The sequence below is a fragment of the Seriola lalandi genome, unplaced genomic scaffold, assembly GCF_002814215.2.
Source record: "Seriola lalandi dorsalis isolate HSWRI2012SDOR001 ecotype SW California unplaced genomic scaffold, Sedor1 jcf7180002054795, whole genome shotgun sequence".
In the NCBI taxonomy this organism is placed as follows: domain Eukaryota; kingdom Metazoa; phylum Chordata; class Actinopteri; order Carangiformes; family Carangidae; genus Seriola; species Seriola lalandi.
In genome coordinates this window covers 564,417-584,042 of record NW_019525348.1, presented here as the reverse complement: position 1 = coordinate 584,042, position 19,626 = coordinate 564,417, and the positions used below count along the sequence as shown (strand labels likewise).

Here is a 19,626-nt window from a genome sequence, read left to right as displayed (position 1 = left end):
CCGACTGTAAATAATGGTTGAAGGAATGAATATCCCTAAGTAGCTCATCCATCTTCTTAATCACCCTCTAATGATCAGATGACGTGTGTGCGTGTGTGCGTGTGTGTGTGTGTAATGCTGATTACATAGCAAGGTGATACCACCTTCACTCAGGACTCTGTATGTCTGTGCGTCTGTGTGTGTGTGAGAGAGAGAGAGAGAGGGACAATGTGCCACTCCAGTTTCCCTGTATCTTGTAACGCTGAGACAAAGCGAAGGGAAACGCAGTCAGCTAACAGTGTGGTTGACAGCGATAGCCACACGTATATGTTACATCCTTCTACTGGAGCCACACTTCTTTGTTTCCTCTGCTGGTTATTTATCTGTGTTGCTCTCTCATGCAGAGACATGTAGACACACAGCTGCACCACACACTGTCGAGTAAACCTATGTTATAGGCCTGAATTCAGTTATTTACCTTTGTGATTTTGAGTTTTTCTTATTTCTGGAAGAGAAACAGGAAGCTCTGGTTTCTTTTGGATCATACGCATCGATCAGCAGACACAAACTTCATGTTCAACAGAGCATCAATTGTTTTGCATCTGTCTAATGAAGTGTTGGTGCATCTGTACAGACTGTTAACTCTACCCATTATTGCATCTGCACTGTCTCAACACTACAGTAAATGGTGTAAACGCTCATGTTTATTGAAGTGATCGCGGAAGGTGAGACCAAAAGAAGGGTGACAGAAAGGACTCCAATGACAACAGTCAAGTTGAACTACAAGACTACTACAAGACTGATTCAAGTCAGCTGACATATTCGGATGCAGCCGAGTATTTTTAACACACGTATAAAATTACATCATTAAACGAAACACAGAAGTGACAAAAACAAAAAGCCACGTGACAAATCAAACCTCACATCTCGCCAATCAGCTTTGAGTTTACCAGCTCACTTGAAAAAAAAATTATTAATCATCCAAGTTTACAAACGATTTCATCAGTTTCACTTCTCTGTCACTTCCAAATTTGGCAAGAGTCACCGGATTTTACAATGAGAGATATATACTGATAAAAAGTGGTGAGAGCCTTCCCAGAGTCAAACACAAAAACATCAACTCATATTTCCCCATAATGCACTTTGTTAACACATAAACTTTCTCAATTTTTACAACGAACATAAAGAATTGTTTCTGCAGAACAAACTGAGAGAGTGTATAGTCTTCTATAATGTATGCTGACAAGATGCCGAGTCGACACATTTTTTTTTTACAGTGCATGTCTACACACACCGACACTCTCTAGACCAGGGTTCAGCAAGTAAGTTTGACCTCGGGTCAATTCTTTTCTGATCCATTGGACGGCAGCCAGAACATAATCAAAAGCTAATTTATGAAATTGAATGATAAAAAAATGCAACTGGAATTTGCTTTGTTGTTGTTTGTGGGGAAGTCACATATAAATTTGACTGATTAACTGAACTGATGTTATTTTTTTCAGACCACACATCGTGTCATGGTTAATTCTTTTTGAACTATGGTCAGAACTTTTCAGAATAAAAGCTCTCAATAGTTCGAATTAAGCATTGCTGCAAAAAAAAAAACTTTCTCACGCTTTTATAGCTAAAGAGGAAGTCATTCTGTAGGTAACTGTTGCCATGACATATGTATTTTAGCACCAGGTGCTGTCCGACCACGGCCTGATTCTGCCTTCAGATGAGGGTAGATTCTCTATGTGCACATTATAACTAAACGTGGGACTGTCAGTCCAATATTGCAGAATAAAAAAATGAAGAAGAAAATCTGATTATTAAAATGGCAGGCCAGATATTATTAGTGGTGGGCCAGCTCTGGCCTGTGGGCTGCCAGTTGCCGACCACTGCTCTTTCAATAAACTGTTAAAGCTGAAATGAAACTGAAAACTCATTCCAATGTACCTTTTCAGAAATGTAGCCTTTCAACACCACAATAACTCTGGGTGGTTCCTCTTCTGCTCTCGGACAGCCTTAGCTCCTTATGTTATGGATCCACCAGATGTTGAAACTTGGGGAGGGGGGGCACTTAAGTTCACTGAAATGTTAATGAAACCAGTTTGTGACATGGAGAATTGTCCTGCTGGAAGGAGCCATTAGAAGATGGCCATGAAGGATGAACATGGTCAGCAACAATACTCAGACAGAGACATTCAGACCATGATTGATTGGCAGGGTTTTTCCTGCACAGAGAATTGTGAGGCGTGCTGCCTCCACCTCCCGACAAAATTCTAGTACTTATTTTCTCGGTACTCGGTGGATTTGACGTTTGTAACTACAACTGCAGCTGTACGCCACTACAGCAATGTATTGGCGCTGTATTGTAATCCATGCATCAGGGAGAGCCGTCCGAAACTGCCAAAGAAGAAGAATGCGAACGCGCTGGATTTTCTGCCTGCGGAAGGAGGAGGCGACCTGATTTGGCGGCTGTTCAAACAGGTGAATAGGGTCGCCACCCGTCCTCTATAATACGGGATCGTCCCGGATTTGAAAATAAAATGATTCTAGTACTTGTTTTCTCGGTACTCAGTGGATTTGAATCAATACCGGACGCAATTTGTCCTGTATTGTCGTTCATGTTATGTCCTCAAAGTTCTGTGAATAATGTAATGTCAAGTAAAATCATTAGTTCTTTTAAAATGGGAAAAAAAAGTTAGTTGATGTTACTGACGAGACATGGTTCATTTGTTAGGACTGACAGCAGACCTAGTTCTCAGCCACAAGTGGAAGGTGCCGGTGGAGGAGAGGATTCTTTAGGAGTGTATTTAAGCCAATGTTTATTAATACATAAATTATAATATATGTAAATGTTTTATTTAATGTCATATTGCTACTGTCAGAACATGTTACGCCAACATGAGCACTTTTCATTCTTACATGTAGCTCGTATTTCCACTTTTGTTGTAATTTTACCCCCTTTAACTGACAGTATTGCCAATACATAAACATTGCTCTGACAATGCCAATCATTCAATGTTCAGTTAATTACCTGCTGATCCTTGATGACTGATGATGATGACTGTGCAGAATGCATGGTGGGGAAGTCATGGCCATCTCATCATTGTGGCTCATGAACTTTTTTTTCCGCTGGTGCCATGATCTGCTCCACTCATTACCATTACCGGTTTGGCTCCAATAATTAATGTAATGAATACTAGAAAAAGTCATGTTTAACCATCTGGAACACATAATTTACTCCGCCACCTTAAATGACTCACAATCTCAAATTTCCACATCCTCCCTGCTCCATTTACCTTTGCAAAGGAGTTCTGTCCTGACTTGAGGAACCAGCCAACCGGAGTGAGGAGGGGGAGCGAGAGACACAAAACCAAGGTCAAAAGCGCTGCTGACAATTTGTGGATCCCAGCTACTGTCTCCTGAAATTAGGGATGCCCCCTGACTGATCGGCCACTGATCATTTTCGGACAATTTTAATTAAAAATATGAGACCGGTAGATGGGAATTAATGCTTCTAGATTTATTGTAATGGTGGCAAAAAGAAGTGATCGTGACATCATACACATACTTGAAATGACATTACACATTTGTCAGTCATCCCCACTTGAGACTATTCTTTTCGTAGGTAAGTGTTGGCAAGGGAAACAAAACCAGTGATATGATTTGCTGACCTCTTTTTCTTCTTCCTCTTTTGCTTTTCAACAGGCTAGACGCTCGTTGATGTAGATTTGAGTACTGCACCAGCTTTTTGTGTACTTTAGAGTGACAAACTGTGCCTCAGCACAAATCCAGATCCATCAGACCAGGTCTTCAACTGTCCAGTGTTATCTGAGTGACAGCATCCTTTCTGTCAGCTCACCAGTCTGACCTCTCTCATCAAACAGGGCGTTTCCCCCACAGAGCTGCTCACACCATTCTTAGTAAAGCGTGTGTGAAAATCTGAGGAGCTCATCAGTTTCACCAAAAACCATGTCTCAATCACAGATCACAGTTCTTCCTCATTCTGATGTTTGATGTGAACATGGACTGAAGCTCCTGACCTGTGTCTGCAGCATTTTATGCAGTGCACTGCTGCCACATGATTGGCTGATTAGATACCCGCAGGAACAAGCAGGTGTAGAGGGGTTCCTAATAATGTGCTCAGTGAGTGTACGGCCTGTCTATGTCCTGCAGCCCAATCCAGCAACAGAAAAATCAGCCTGATACATTTGGACTTTTCCCTACTTCCACTACTGTATTGTTAATGGCAGACAGGCACTAAATGTTTTTACTGTCAATTTTTAAAAATATGCAACAATAAGGAATGTGTATATTACTGTATATAAAGGAAAATATTATATTACTGCTGAAGTTGTAACATTGCCAATCATTTCCTACTTGCAAAAGTGAGACTTACTGTGTGTTACTGTTGCCAGCTGACCTGCTTCACCTGCTTTGTCTTCACACTCAATGTACTGAGCCTGTTACACAAGTACAGGTCATGATCACACCTCATGCAGCATAGCTAACTGCAACATGTATAATCTTAGCAGACTCTTCATACTGTCCGATGGAAAGTCAGTGCTGGAAAATGAATTGGATTCACCACCTCCACCAGCAGTGTTGAACCAAAGTTACAGGGAAAATGACCAGAAAAGTGTTTCTGCAGAACATTATGATGTCACAGTGAAGTTGATACAAAACGTCACCTCTTCATTATTTTATCCTACTAGACATTTTGTTCAATTGTGTCATAATTAGCCAACAATGTGTTTTAAGAGGTCACGGCGACCTTTGACCTTTGACCACTGATTTCTAATCAGTGCCTCCTCGAGTCCAAGCGAATGTGTCAAATATGAAGAAATTCTCATACTCGCAGTGTTCCTGAAATAACTCATTTGTAAATACGATATTTGGTGGGATGATGGACGGCTGGACGGATGGATGACTGACGTACATTCGGACAACCTGAGAACACATTTCCTCCAGCTGTGGTTGTCACTGGCGCAGAGGCATAAAAATGAAAATGAAAACTACTGAGTGGCAGCCAGAGCGCATCTTCATCATGCATTAAATGAACACAACAGGTAAGACAGATGGCGTCTAATTAAAACTTAACCCACTAACAGCCTGCGGCATATGGAAATTGAATTAAAAGAATACTGTGTTGCCAGGTACACAGTTACTCTTCTAACACTAAACTTATCATACAGAAACAAGACTAAGTCAGAACCTAGTGTGTGTCTGGACCTCTGGTCAAATCCTGATTTTAAGACTTTGACATCATCTGACAAATCAGCAAATGAAAGACAAAGAGTGAGCAGTGATTACAGCTGGATTTACTGTAACATGGTCACTCACAGAAAAGGTTAGAGGAGACAGACTGCCTTTCTTTTTTAATGTTACTTTGAAGTCTTTTGCCTTTATTTCAGTCATAGTGAGAAAGAGGATGACACACAGCAAAGGGCCACGGGTCGGATTCAAACCTGGGCCGCCAGGTCAAGGAGCAAACATCACGGCAGAGGCTGCGCCGGACACAGAAGCAGGTGAAGTAAAGATGACTGAAGATTACAGGAGTTGACGACAACTATCACTGAACTTTAAAAACGTAAAAGGCCAAAAGGAACTTTATCCAATCTCCTGTTCAACAAACAACAAACAGAAAAAGGATATTTTCATGTTTCCTTTGCCGACTCCCAGTGTCTTTTACACAACAACATGGTGCTGGTTAAGCTAATGATGGACTGTTAGGAAAGGCTACTATGAAAGCTGTCTGTAACTCATTGTCTTCACCATGAATCTTAAAATGTGGCAGATTGTTGCAAACTGAGCGGCTGTCTGAAACAAACCACAACAATCCATTCACATCCTGTTCTGAATTTATTCTTTTTAAAAAAGAGCCAGTAACAGTGTGAGATGGATCAATAAGTGTATGGATAAGATACAGATAAGATCAGCTGGTTAATGTCGGATTTTGGGAGGATGAGAACATCACAGTTCAAATCCCTTCACTCTAAGTCTCGTTTAACCAGTGTTATTTTGTGATTATTATTTTTCATGGCGCAGTGTCTGTGTCTGTTCATTAGTAGACGGAGCTTTTTAATATCTTTTGTCCTTGTAGCTGATAAATACTCTCATAAAGTCATAAAATCGTTGCTGCTGCCTGAGAATTTACTCTGAATAAGTGTTTGAGAAAATGTCTAACGCAGAATCTGGGCTTATTGTTCATGCCAGAGTGTTATTCAGATTTTCTGGAGGAAAATTGATCGTTTGGGTTAACCAACTAATCGATAAAATAGTTGATCGATTAATGGTTAGAAAAATAGTTGTTAGTGGCAGCCCTGTAGTTTAGTCTTTATTTACTTCAACTCCAGAATGTAACAGACTTTTATTAGCGGCAGGTCTTCAAGTCGACCTCCCTCTGTTTGATATGTAGAGTCGTTCATAGCGGTTAGTATGAAGCCTCGTTATTGATGATTTCTCTCTCTCCCTCTAGGGCTGGGTGATAAAACTATAGCAATAATTATTGAAAATTATTTTTCTCGATAGGGACATGAAAAATAGTAGTAGTTTGGAAATATTTTGGCTATTTACAGTCTGTCAAAAAACACTGCACAATGTGCTGGAGACACGCTCCATCAAAGAAAGGCAACACCACAAACCTATTTCCTCATTTGAAACAATATCACCCGTTAGATCACACAGAAAGTAAGAAATTACAGGCCCAAACGAGAGTTAGTGGACCCTCAACGAGCGCCAGGCCAGCACCCAGTGCAGATCTTCTTTGTCTATTTTTTTAATTTAATTTACATGTGTGCTGTATCACACTGCAGAACTTCATTTTCTATTCACTTTGTTGAGTAAAAAGGTTGTCATGTTTTGACTAAACAGAAGAGTTTGAAACCACATTTGACTATCTGGTTTCTTCAACTTTCACTTAAGAGCAAAAATCAGCTTTTAAACCTGAAAGAAATAACGATGTGGCATTTATCGTGATAAATATCAATATCAACTAATATGGGAACAGTTGTGGCCATATCGCCCAGCCCTTATTTTTGTTGTTTCTTATTTTTAGTTATTCCTCTGCCTCCTTTAGAAATAATGATAAATGGAATCAAAGTAGTTTATTTGCTGTAATGGATGCAAAGCTCAGTGTATTGGAAGTGCTCCTCCTCTTCCCTGCAGTTCCCGAACAGCTTGGAAACCAGAGTGGTTCGGTTGACTGCGGCTTGGCACTCGGCTGAGTGTGGAGTGGAAATATCATCTGTCAGTCAGTCAGTCAATTAGTCAGTCAGTCAGTCAGACAGCGACATTTTCTCTTATAGTGCTGGCCCCGCTGTAGCGGCTCAGCCAAAAACGACAGTATCATTGGTAGTGTTGCTAGGGAGTTAGTAGGGTACACAATAACATATTAGTTGAATGTCACTCATACGTCACACAGTGATGTTTAATTTACATGCTGTATGGTAGTGCTGACCGATTAATTAGTCATCGCGATATCAACATGTGTGGTGAAGCGTGCAAACGTTAAGCTGATGGTGAACAAGCAAAAAGGAAAACTGTGTAGAATCATTTGTCACAAACTTTAGTTAAGTTATAAGTACAGCCTGAGACAGCAACCCCCCCCCCCCCCAAAAGCATTACCAACCAAGATGACCAATAGTGACTGTGACTTCACTCAGCTTCAGTCAGCAAAACTGTATATGCACACTTCAATATTTGCTTATTAATCGCAGTTCATCGCAATATTGAACACTGTCATCGCATATTTTCATCATATTGTGCAGGACTAGTGTATGGGTACCATTAAATGTACTGTACCTACTATTGTGTTTTATGTGTTAGCAGTAGTAACAGCAGTAGTACTCTTGGGGCTAGCAGTCATAACAGCAGTAGCATGAATAGCAGATAGAGCTCTGTGTGTGTGTGTGTGTGTGTGTGTGTGTGTGTGTGTGTGTGTGTGTGTGTGTGTGTGTGTCTGACACATGCTCCAACATACATACATATATACATGTAACAGATCTCCTCCATGAGCCAGAGATGTTCATGTATCAAATGGGTATGTGGCACCAACAGTGTGGAAGGAGCACACAGGAAAAATACCTGGGAGAACTGTTCATGATAAAATAAACAAAGTAAATAGACATTATTCATAAGACTGTCTTCCTGCCTCCAGTATGAGAGCAGCACAGATCTGTGATTTACTATTTTTGCTCTTCACTTCAATCTTAAGTTTAAATCTGTGATAATAACAATAAAATCAGCAACTGCAGTCTGATGCGCCTTTGATGGCGTTAGAGTACTGTGTTGAGCCTGGTGCTCACTGAACCATATGCAGTATACAGGGTAATGGCATGTTTTACCATTTTATATCCTTAGCTTGGAAAACAGTAAATAACTATCATAAACACCTGTTGTACCGTGTACCATACTGGAGCTGGCTCCTAATGCGCAGTGTTTGTGAGTGAGTGCACATTAGCACAGAATAGAAGAAGAGCAGCCAGCAGTTTCAAGTACCGATATGTCAGCAAGTAACTGCAAGCAACAAAAGCACAGTCACTTTTTTAAAAAACAGTTGTTGTGCATTTTGAAGCCACGTCTCTAAAATACTGCTGCTGGAAACAGCCTCTGTCCTCTATACAGCTACAAATAAATCTATAAATAAACATATAATTAAAGATACATATCAGATCAAATTTGGCATTGGGAAGCAATCAGTATCAAAGGAACAGTACAAAGATTTCGTAAATAGACTTCATGTTGCTGTTCCCAGCTGTTGTTTGCCAAATGATTTCTCCCTGCCAGCTGTTTCCAGCTGCTTCCTAACTCCATCTCCTCATCTCACTCTCATCTCACACGATGTTCAAGTACTCCCAGGTAAACCTGCTAAAAAAGGCCATTAACTCCATTTAACCTTTTTGTTCAGAGCAATGTCATCGCAGTGCACTTACAGAGCACACACACACACGCGCACACACACACACACACACACACACACACACACACAGAGAGAAACAGTAAGCTGCTGGCCGCCATGCAAACTGATAAAACAGATCCATGGTGTCTCATAGCCAGGTTGGTGCCCGGAGTCTGAGCCTCTGTGTGAGACTCTTCGATCTGTTATTGAGTGTATTTGAAACTTATTTCTGGGCTGCAGGGTTATTTGTGGTTTCCAGAATAAAACTTGGTGAAAGGATTTAACTTCTTGAACATTTGCAGCACATTTTCACAACACCACGATAATACTGATAACTTTGGTCACTATAATCGTGACATCAAATTTGTATACCGTTTCATCTGTAGTTCATTTTCACGAATCAGTGGTAGTGCCCATGTTCATCAAATAAAAAATTCTAATTTGTAAAATACTAGTTATCAATACTTAGTGGGAGCTACAATTATAGTCTGACAGTGTCTTCTCTGTGCAGCAGCAGAGCAGAGTTAAGGGGGGAGCTAGGCCTACTTTCAGTCCTGACAAATTAACTGTATCTTGTCAGTCATTTCTGCAAAAAAAAAATGTATGGGGATGTAATTTAGATAAATATTCATCTGTTGGGTTGCCACCTTTTATGTGAAAGAAAGTGGCAACTGGTTTGGTTTTACTTGACATTACATTATTCACAGAACTTTGAGGACATAACATGAACAAAGAAATGGGACAAATTGCGTCCCGTATTGATTCAAATCCACCGAGTACCGAGGAAACAAGAATACTAGAATCATTTTATTTTCAAATATGGGACAATCCCATATTATACAGGATATTCACCTGTTTGAAGAGCCGAGAAATCAGGTCGCCGCCTCCTTCCGCAAGCAGAAAATCGAGAACGTTTGCATATTGATATCGATACAGAGCTTATACATTGCTGTAGTGGCATACAGCCGCAATTGCAGTTACAAACGTCAAATCCACAGAGTACCGACAAAACAGGTACTAGAATTTTGTCGGGAGGCGGAGGAAGCACGCCTTACAATTCTCTGTGCAGGAAAACCCCTGATATAGATATCGAGTTGACACCTCTTTTCTTGTAAAATGTCTAGTGTTACTCAGTAACACCAGTGTTGTCTCAGGTTTATCATTCACAGCTTGGCATCCATAATTAAAACAGATTCGCTGTTACCACCAGTAGCCACAGCTGTAGCCAAACCGACCATGGGCCTGTTTCAACACATCCGCAACTCCTTCGCTCATTTTGCAACTTGCAAGCAACAATGATTTTTTGAAATGTGACGCTGGCAACTGAGACTGGAATCAGCTCATCCTCACTTTCACTGACAAGCCACTAGGTCACAGTTCCTCCAACTGGTAACTAGGACCTGCAGCCAATCAAAATCAAGGAGTCTTACTTTAAGACCAAATAACTGAACCCAAACTCAAGAGTAAACAGATGTGCCATTGATAATTAAAAAATACATTTTCATAGCTAACACATAGGGCAATTTTGTGTATTTGTCATTGTATAATATTTTTCATATAAGATAAAAGCTTTAATGCGTTAACGGAAATGTAGTCAGGATTTTACAGTGTGTGTGTGTGTGTGTGTGTGTGTGTGTGTGTGACAGGTAGGAGGTAGCTCACTCACTGACTGACTGACACACACACACACACACACACACACACACACACACACACACACACACGATGCTGTGCTGCAGGGTGTTGTTAGATAATATTTTTTCTCTCCTTACCCTCCGTCCTGCTCCGTACTGGCCGGAGCTCCACCGGGCCCGGTTGTCCGCCGCTGACTCTCCGTTACCGGGCAGGGAGCCGGAGTCCGAATCCTCCCCCTCCTCCAGCTCCTCTTCCCCCTCCTCCCTCTCCTCTGTTTTCAGCCGCTTTGCCGCCCTTCCGTACTCCCCTTCCTCACGCTGGCCGGCTCCTTCTACCGTCGACATGCTCGGTGGACCTGTTGGAGAGCGGGGACCGTGTGTGGACCGGGTCAGACTGACGCGTCCATGTCAGCAGCTGTGTCGCAATGTGTCCTCGTGAAAAGCAGCGCCGCGTCTCTGTCTGCGTCTCGCTGTTTATCTGCTCCTGCCTCCTGTCTCACTGCTGCACCATCGCTCCCTGTCGCTCTCCAACACCACTGATTTTCTGTGTGGAGGTGTGAGTGGACTGGATACATCCCGCCCCCTTGCTTCCCTCTCATTGGCCAGTGTCGCCCTGCACCTTGGAGATACGGCGTGTGATTGGCCGGTGTCGGTGCGTCAACAGACAGCTCTCCACGCTCTGCAGAGGAGTACGCAGAGAAGGGAATGGTGGGCTTGATAAAAACAGAGGAGAGGGAAACACACTTAAAAATTGCAGAGCGTAGGAAAAAGACAGCGAGAGGGAGAGACGGTGCCAGTGTGAGCGTTAATCTGCTGCGTTATTAAAGGGATAATTCTCTTTGTCATCCATCACGCCTGCCTTTATGTTCAGTGGGTCTCACTACAGACACCAACCTCGGTGAAAGCTCCTTGTACATAGTTCTAACGTCAGTTTTCCATCCCTCATTAATATCAAACCATAGTAAACAAAGAGACAGGTGTAACTGCACGTCAGTGTTAAAAATGAAAAATAATCAGCTCTTCAATCACACCTGGCGACTAGAGGTCGACTGAGGTCACTGGATTTCACAATAGTTAATTAATTCACCATTATCAGCCCCGACAACGAAAGAAAATTTGACACTGTGCACTTTGGTTCCTCCTGCTGACATCTGTAATATAAGACACATGGAAAACTGTCACTTAATTCAATACAGCTAATAGCTAAAACGACCATATACCATATGTATGATAATAAAATTATATATTATTATTAATAATACAGCCGTGGTCCTGAATGTGCAGCCTTCTAAGGGAATTTGTGTCCCTCTCTCTCTCTCAGGAGTCATTGAGGTTCTTTCATGTGTCCTCCACGTGTCGGTGTTGCACACACTTGCAGGATCTTTAACTTTCCTTGTTATTGTTATTGTTTATTATTGTTTAAAAAGATATATATACAGTATATACAGTATATAATCTTGAATGTGTCCCCAGAGCCCTCCTCGTGTCTTCCCTCTCTCCAACCTTTCAAATATCTGGTTGAGATCTAGTGATTGCAAAGGCCATAGCACATGATTCCATCTTTTTTTTATCTGATAATTACATAATTATACTCATTATACAAACTGTCCAACATGCAACTCTGAGCAACCACAAGACAGAAAGTAGTATTTGCATGGAATAAACCTTTAAAACTACGTAGAAATATTGTCCTGAAACTGCGGTCCTGAAATCAGCCTCCAGTACTATTCACTAGGTAAATGTCCATTCTTTCCTGTGAGGGACAGTGAGCTCTGCCATTATCATGGTACTTCAACCTGCCTCTGACTCCTCGTCTGACCTGCTGGTGCAGTGCCAGCGTGCACTGAGATACTCCCTACACACACTTGATGGATTTGCAGGCTCAGATGAGCCGTCACCTTTGAACGCCCACAGCTGTAAACAGACTTTAATGGTGAATTCAATTGTCGTCTTACATCTACAAAAACTGCATGTAATAATGCTCTCTAATTTAATGTGTATTTAAAGGGTCACTTCCCTTAAGTAACAACAAAAAGCAGATGTACTCACTTCCTTCTTGTGATATATCCCCATGCAGATAGTTTTGGTTTTATATGTTTATCTTTAAGAGACCCACAGATCAGTTTACATGCTTTCATCTTCTCATGACTCCATTATTGCAACTCACCTATCTCAACCAAAAATCTCAGATGCCAGACTTTTAACAAGGTCCAAGACAAGTTGACCTCATCACACCAGTTTTAACCTCTTCCTTGATTTTGAAATCTTACTGTTCACTGTAAAGCTCTTCAGGGCCTTGCCTAATGTTTTATATTTTACCTCTTAGTTGAATATGAACCAGTTCGTAGCCTGAGATGTTTTAGTTCCACAGGCAAAGCTAAAAACCAGAAGTGAAAGAGCATCAGCCCAGTTTTTCAACATGAGCCAATGTTAGATATCTGATTTTGATCAGCCAGTGTAGAAAGATAGGATAGGCGATTGTGTGGACACACTTTTTGCAGCAGTTCAGCGAAGTAGCCGTCATACACAGCTGAGGTGAGGCAAGAGTGTTGGAATCACAACATGGCTGATGTGACACTGCACAGTGTGTGAGTGTGTGAGTGTGTGGTGTCAGTGCACTGCAGAGAATGTGAGAAAAAGCCGATTGAGCAACTCAATGGTCATTTCGTTTTCAAGTTATTCGAGCGAGACGTTGGGTTGCGAGACAATAAACACAGGAACAAAATAAGGTACAATAAATTATTTAATGGACTTTTCTTGTATTAGAAAGACTCATCAGAACACAGAAGGTTTTATGCTCCTTGCATCAAGGATATGCACATTAAATGTTTGTTGGTGAGTCCTCCTCTTGGACAGAATGATATTTACGTTAGCATGGACTGTAAAAACTATGAGGCTGAACATGCTAAACCTTACACTTGATATAATTAAAGTGATGGAAATGTTCGAATAATAGACTTAAGTAAAAGCAGCAATATTTCAAAAACTATAGTTATAGTTCTGATATACAATATATATATATATATATACAATAGATAGACATGGCAACAGCCCAGCGACTTCTCCCGGCTGGTTGAATCCACTCCTAGTGGATTTGTTTACGTCTGTCAACCCCGTGGCTCCGGTCGGGGAGGAGGTCTCGCGATAATTTACCGCGACAAGTGGAAAGTCTCGCCGGTGTCTGTGCCCGTCTCCAGCTCGCTTGAATCCACTGTCTGCGAGCTGTTTGGTCCCACTCCAACCATCATTGCTACTGTCTACTGTCACTTTTGTATTGTTTTTATTTTTATATTTCATTTTTATTGTTGTTAATTAATTCTTAATATGTTTTTAATCTCAATTTGTGTAACTGTGTACGGTGTCCTTGAGTGCCAAGAAAGGCGCCTTTAAATAAAATGTATTATTATTATTATTATTATACATATATATATATATATATATATATATATATAGTTCTGTGCAGTATCTTAGCTGTTCCTAGGATTGTGCTCTTCTGGACAGAGACCTCAGTTTGTGGGTCACAGCCCCCAGTGCTCTGATGACCACTGGCACCACTGTTGCCTTTACCCCCCACATCTTGTAAAATAAATGTAATGGAGCTAAACAGTACAATATTTCCCTTTGAAATGTAGTGGAATAGAAGCCGCAAAAATGGTACAATTGATTTTGTGTCATTCTGAAACTGTATTATAAATAAGCACAATATATAACATTGTTTCATATTGCTCCAATACGAATACTACTACCAGAGGTAATCCCTTTAGAGAATGGGATAATGTGTAGTTGAAGAGTCAGGAAAAAAGGGGCTGTTAAAGTTTGGTGGTGTGGGCGTGCCTTGCTAGCTCACCAGGTAAACCGTGTACCACATTGGTCCTATAACCACAGTGGCCATTGGAATGAAAAATATGAAGGCAAAGGGATATTGCATGACACATGGGTGTCAGGCTACAGCAGCATGAGGAAGGGATGATGACATCATCACAAATGCAGAATCAGGTTTTTACTTACAAGATATTTGGCTTGGTGTTTGGTGCAGTATCCAATAAACATATTAACAGGAAATAGCAATAAAAAGGTCAAATACTGCAAAAGTCAAAAAGATAAATATAAATAGATACATGTATTCAAAAAATAAATCAATGAAAAAAACTACTGTTGACAAAACTCTGTGATGTGATCTTACACATTACACCTTTAAAAGAAAAAAAGGTTTGGTGGCGTTCAGCAATTACTGCATCCTCTTAAATGTTTTCTGGGATGTTCTAATGGTTCAGCTAATGATCCTTCATTACCATGATCACACAGGGTTACATTATTTCCTTTCCAGGAAATGACTGAGCCTTTTTAAATACAATATATTTCTGAGTTGTTTTTAAAGAGTTAGGATGAACGGTGCTGAGCTTGCTGCTGTGGTATGTGCCTCTTTAAGAAAATCCCGAGACACAACCCTTGCAGAAATCTTGCAAGCTTAAAATGTGTCAGTGATGCAACATTTCATTGTGCAATTCATTTCATTGTACAAGCTAATCAGTGGTTCAAATGATACACACATTTGTGTGACTGGGGTCTCAGTGTCACAAAGTCAGAGTGTGTGAACAAGCCTGTTGTGTTGTAACAGTTAGCAGTTACTTTCTGTCGAACCCTGTACACACCCTTCATCTTCCTCTTTGTCTGCTCTTCCCCACATGACCTGTTTTCACACACACACACACACACACACTGAATCACATCAGCTTTCAGGCGGCACGGCCTGTTGGACAAGACTGCAGGTGAAAGATGGGACCGTTCAAATGATCCTCCCACTTAATACTTTCAATACTGTGTTATACACACACACACACACACACACACACACACACACACACACAGAAGTAGCAGATCCTACAATCTTGGCGTTGGAAGGGACATACAGTATGAGCTTGGTACAGTTTTCGTCTGCACATAACGATTATTTATTTATTGAATAATCTAATAATAAATGTTACTCAATAAAGACTTCAATATAGTATAATAGAGGTTAATAGCCCATAAAACAACTTTATGTGTTCATGAGATATGCTCATTCTCTGCAGCAGTATTATCTACCTGAGTGGAGCGTACAGTTACTTTAGAAGCATTGCCCTCTGTAATTATATTTAAAGGACTCTTAGAGACATGTTGCTGTTTTATATGAGTAACCAACTGTTTGAAATAATTAACTTCACATGGAAAGGACTGTGTTATGGATATCGATGGCTGGCCTGTTTATTCCTTCTCTTCTTTTACTCTCCTTATTGTTTGTGTTATTTTCCATTACATTCTTTGTTGTTTTTATCAGGCAGAACTGTTTGTTGTTCTGATGTTTTGCAACCGCCTATGCAGCATGGAAGACCATACTGTGAACGATACTTGCATACTGTACATACAAAACGGAGAACTTATTATTAGCTTACTGTTAAGGAGTTGTGATTCTGGCAGCACATGAATGACTGAGGGTGCTGACTTTGGAGTTTTTCTAAATCCACTCACCAAGCACTTTATTGGGAACACCTGTAGACCGGCTTATTCGTGCATAAAATCCTGCAGATACAGGTCAGGAGTTTCAGTTAATCAAACATCAAACATCAGAATGAGGAAACAAACTGACTCAGTGACTTTGACTTTGGCCTTGAACAGAACCCTGAGGCTGCAGTGGACACAGACTCGCCAACACTGGACAGCTGAAGACCCGGTCTGATGGATCTGGTAGAGTCAGAGTCTGAATCCATGGACCAACCTGCCTTATGTCAACAGTCCCGACTGGTGGTGGTGGTGGTGGTGTGATGGTGTGGGGAATGTTTTCTTGTTGTTTCTTGTCTTCTTAATACCAATCGATCGTGAAGTGAATGTCACAGTCCCTCAGAGTGTTGCCATGGCCGCAGCTCACCATCTTGTAATGGCTCCTTCCAGCGGGACAATGGTCCATATCTCACACTGGTTTCTTTAACATGACAGTGATGTCAGTGAACTTCCATACCTGAACACCTTTGGGATGTGGTAGAACAGAATATTGGCAGCCAGTACCCAGTATTAGTATGATGTTCCTAATAAAGTGCTCAGTGAGTGTATATATGAATATGTGAAGGCAGTTGCCGTCACAAATTGACAGCACAGATGTTGGCGGCAGAGCGGTGGGCATTGTTAGTGGTGAGCCTGCACAGATATGCCCTCTTTGTTTTGTTCAGGATGTTGCACAAGCGCAGGAAAGTGTCTTTCCTCATCCGGAAATTGTAAAGCCACACTGCCTGTCCTACCAGGTGGTGTGAGATCACTGCCAGGTCCTGCAGGAACAACTGAGCCCAGCACCTGTTCATCTTGGCTGTTCTCTTATGTGGATGCAGTGTTATGCAATTATGATGAATATCATCAATACAAGTGTGTGTTAATAAAAATTAAGTCCTTTAAATAAGAAAATAATCCAAACTATGGTCATGAAGTATACACCAATTTTCTGAGCCTATCACTAATAAATGACTAACTTCATGTGCCCGTTCATCAGGCAATACTGTCCAGGTAGTTCATATTCATAACTCTGACATTGCTGGTCCCAAGTGTAACTGAGTCAGCAGTAACAGTAGTAATATGCAGTATTATTATCACACAAAAACTGTGTTAGTTAGTTAAATAGTTATATCTTGACATTTTAGCCCTCTGTGTTCCTCCGTTCAGTTCAGTGGGGTCCCTGCTACAGAGGGGGTCTCTCGCCTTTACCGCTCCCCTTTTATTGTTGTGCTCCATCGGAGAGGTGAGCGGCATCATGATCATCCATGTCAAAGTACGTTCAAGAGTTCAATTGCCAGCTGAAACACTTTGTGCAGTACGCTGTGTTAAGATATTATGTTATTTAATGTGTGTAGGGGCCACGTTACATGATCACAGTCGACTGACTGAGGATTTTGCGTTTTGCATCTTATGTATGATTAAACGAGACACCGCCTCCAAAGAAATCCTGCCAAGAGCCTCTTCATTAAAAACAAATCCCACAATGCTAGACACCGACTGGTTACACAATCCCAGATGAGAAAAGAGGAGGGTTGGGTGGCTAGCTCTATCCTAATAGATACAAATGTGTCAATGGGAGTTATCCAAGAAATCTCACCACTGAAAAAGATGGACTTTCATAATGACGCTTGGCAGTAAACTACCCTGCCACCCGACCACCATCATCTCAACCAGGGCTGCCACCGCCATCACATGGCACAGAGACATGGATGCAGCTGCCACAAGGGTCAGCCACACCTGGGGACAGATGGAGAGGGCGGCTCAGGAGAAGCCTTGTTGACGGGCTGTGTCCCACAGGGATGCAGTGACTCAGGAATTTCATATTCATGTTTCTGCTTCTGTTGCAGGCAGATTGTGTAGCAGCCCATCAGAGCCAACTGTCTTTAAGCGCTGCTGCACTGTGCACAGCCCATCATCATGGAGATGACCACGTCACTAATTTATGAAACTGGTGCATGATCTTCTTAATGAATCCTCCCTGACAGTTTATTCAGTGCTCTGGACCTGACTATACACACTTCCTGATTCTAATCATTTTCCTGCCCAGTTCAAATGGATTCTGAAACTGATTAGATCCTAAAATATGCAACAACTGAAGGGTTGATTTAAAGCAGAATTGTAGTAAACCCAGTGTAAAGCACCCGTAGGTTCCTCTCAATAACTTAAGCCATTTTACACTGACGTGCGATAAAACATCAAAAATGTGTAGTGATTTCTCCTTGTGCACCCACGCAGCCTGATGATGCAGATGTCACATGGTTTAAGTCAAGGGTGTAGGTTTGGTCTCGACATTGGTGGGGGCACAACAATTATTTTAATGCTGTCAACCAAATGGTTTATGAACATATAAGATCTGTATTTACATTTAAATAAAATCTATGCACAGTTACAGATCAGACACTAAAAATACTTAAAGTCAAACAATACTTTGCTTCCTACATCAACATGTTTATACTCAGTAGATGTACCAGTGCTGCAGTTCCCCTTTTCTCCTTGATTTCAATCTAAAACCAGCTCCAGCTTGATCAGCTACAACAGTGAAATGCTGCTAATCCAGTGATGCATCAGTACAAATTAATAATGTAAAGCAGGTAACGTTAGCTAGCTAGTAGGTTTTCATTTTAAACCACTATGGCTACTAGTTAGTTAGTTTCCTACCTGTTACTGACGCCCTGGATGGTCGAAAAGCCCCTGATGTCTCTTTTTTGGTGACACGATATCTACAAAGTCCACAACCTGTTGGTATTGACAGCTTGAAGTTATATGTGCTGCAGTTCAGGCAATAGAAGAAAGGGAGTCATCTGAAATACGACATTTTCACCCATGCTTGAGGTCTGGACTGACACTGATAACTTACACAACTTGTTGATACGACCAGGAGATTTAGTCAGTGGGTTCAACTCATTGCTTCACATGGTTGGGATCGACTTGCTCCATCTTCTTGGACTGAACGCTGAGCTTAGTGGTGGTTTCAGTTCATACAGATTACCCAATAGATGCAGACTGACACTTCAGGAAAGAGGTTATACTGCGTCACCCTCTGAACAGAGTCCCTTACTCTGAGGAACAGGCCGCTCCGCTCTCTTCTTCCTCCCATCTCTCTCTCTCTCTTTGCTTCCCTTGGCGTCTGCCCTGTGACAGGCTTATATTAGATAAGACCCACTTTCTTGAGGCTCGGCAAACAATGAGTGACGGATGACAAACTGTGATCATGACAGGAATACCCGATCACACTCACACAGGTCCACACATCATTGTTTCTGATGCCACTCCACCTTCTGATGTGACACCTTCACTTGATCCAGTCCACACACCTACAGGAAAACTGTTCTATGCCTGCTTCCTGTAAATGTAACAACAATAGAATATCTGCAGCTTATTGCAAACTAACTGTATCTCTGTCCCTTATGTAACTGTGACTCGGATGGACTTGTTCAGGACACAGACTGGGACGAGACACGGACTCTTCCTAACAGATTCCTAATGTTAACAAAGTTAAAGCGATTTCTTTTAAGATGGTTGTTCTCCTGTCAAGTCATTTTTAGGAAGATTCAAGAGGGACATTGATGTAACCTGCACTTTTTGTAACATGCACCCAGAGACGGT

General features: G+C 41.4%; 1 protein-coding gene across 1 annotated transcript in view; it reads right to left on the bottom strand.

Moving 5' to 3' along the window:
* LOC111669506 (heterogeneous nuclear ribonucleoprotein L-like) overlaps positions 1-11,048 on the bottom strand; it is a 51,953-nt gene extending 40,905 nt beyond the window's left edge. Inside the window, exon 1 of the mRNA XM_023425833.2 lies at positions 10,639-11,048. Within this exon, the coding sequence (XP_023281601.1) occupies positions 10,639-10,845 (207 nt within the window). The 5' untranslated portion in view covers positions 10,846-11,048. The remainder of the gene's footprint in view (positions 1-10,638) is intronic.
* Between the last annotated feature and the right edge of the window lie 8,578 nt (positions 11,049-19,626).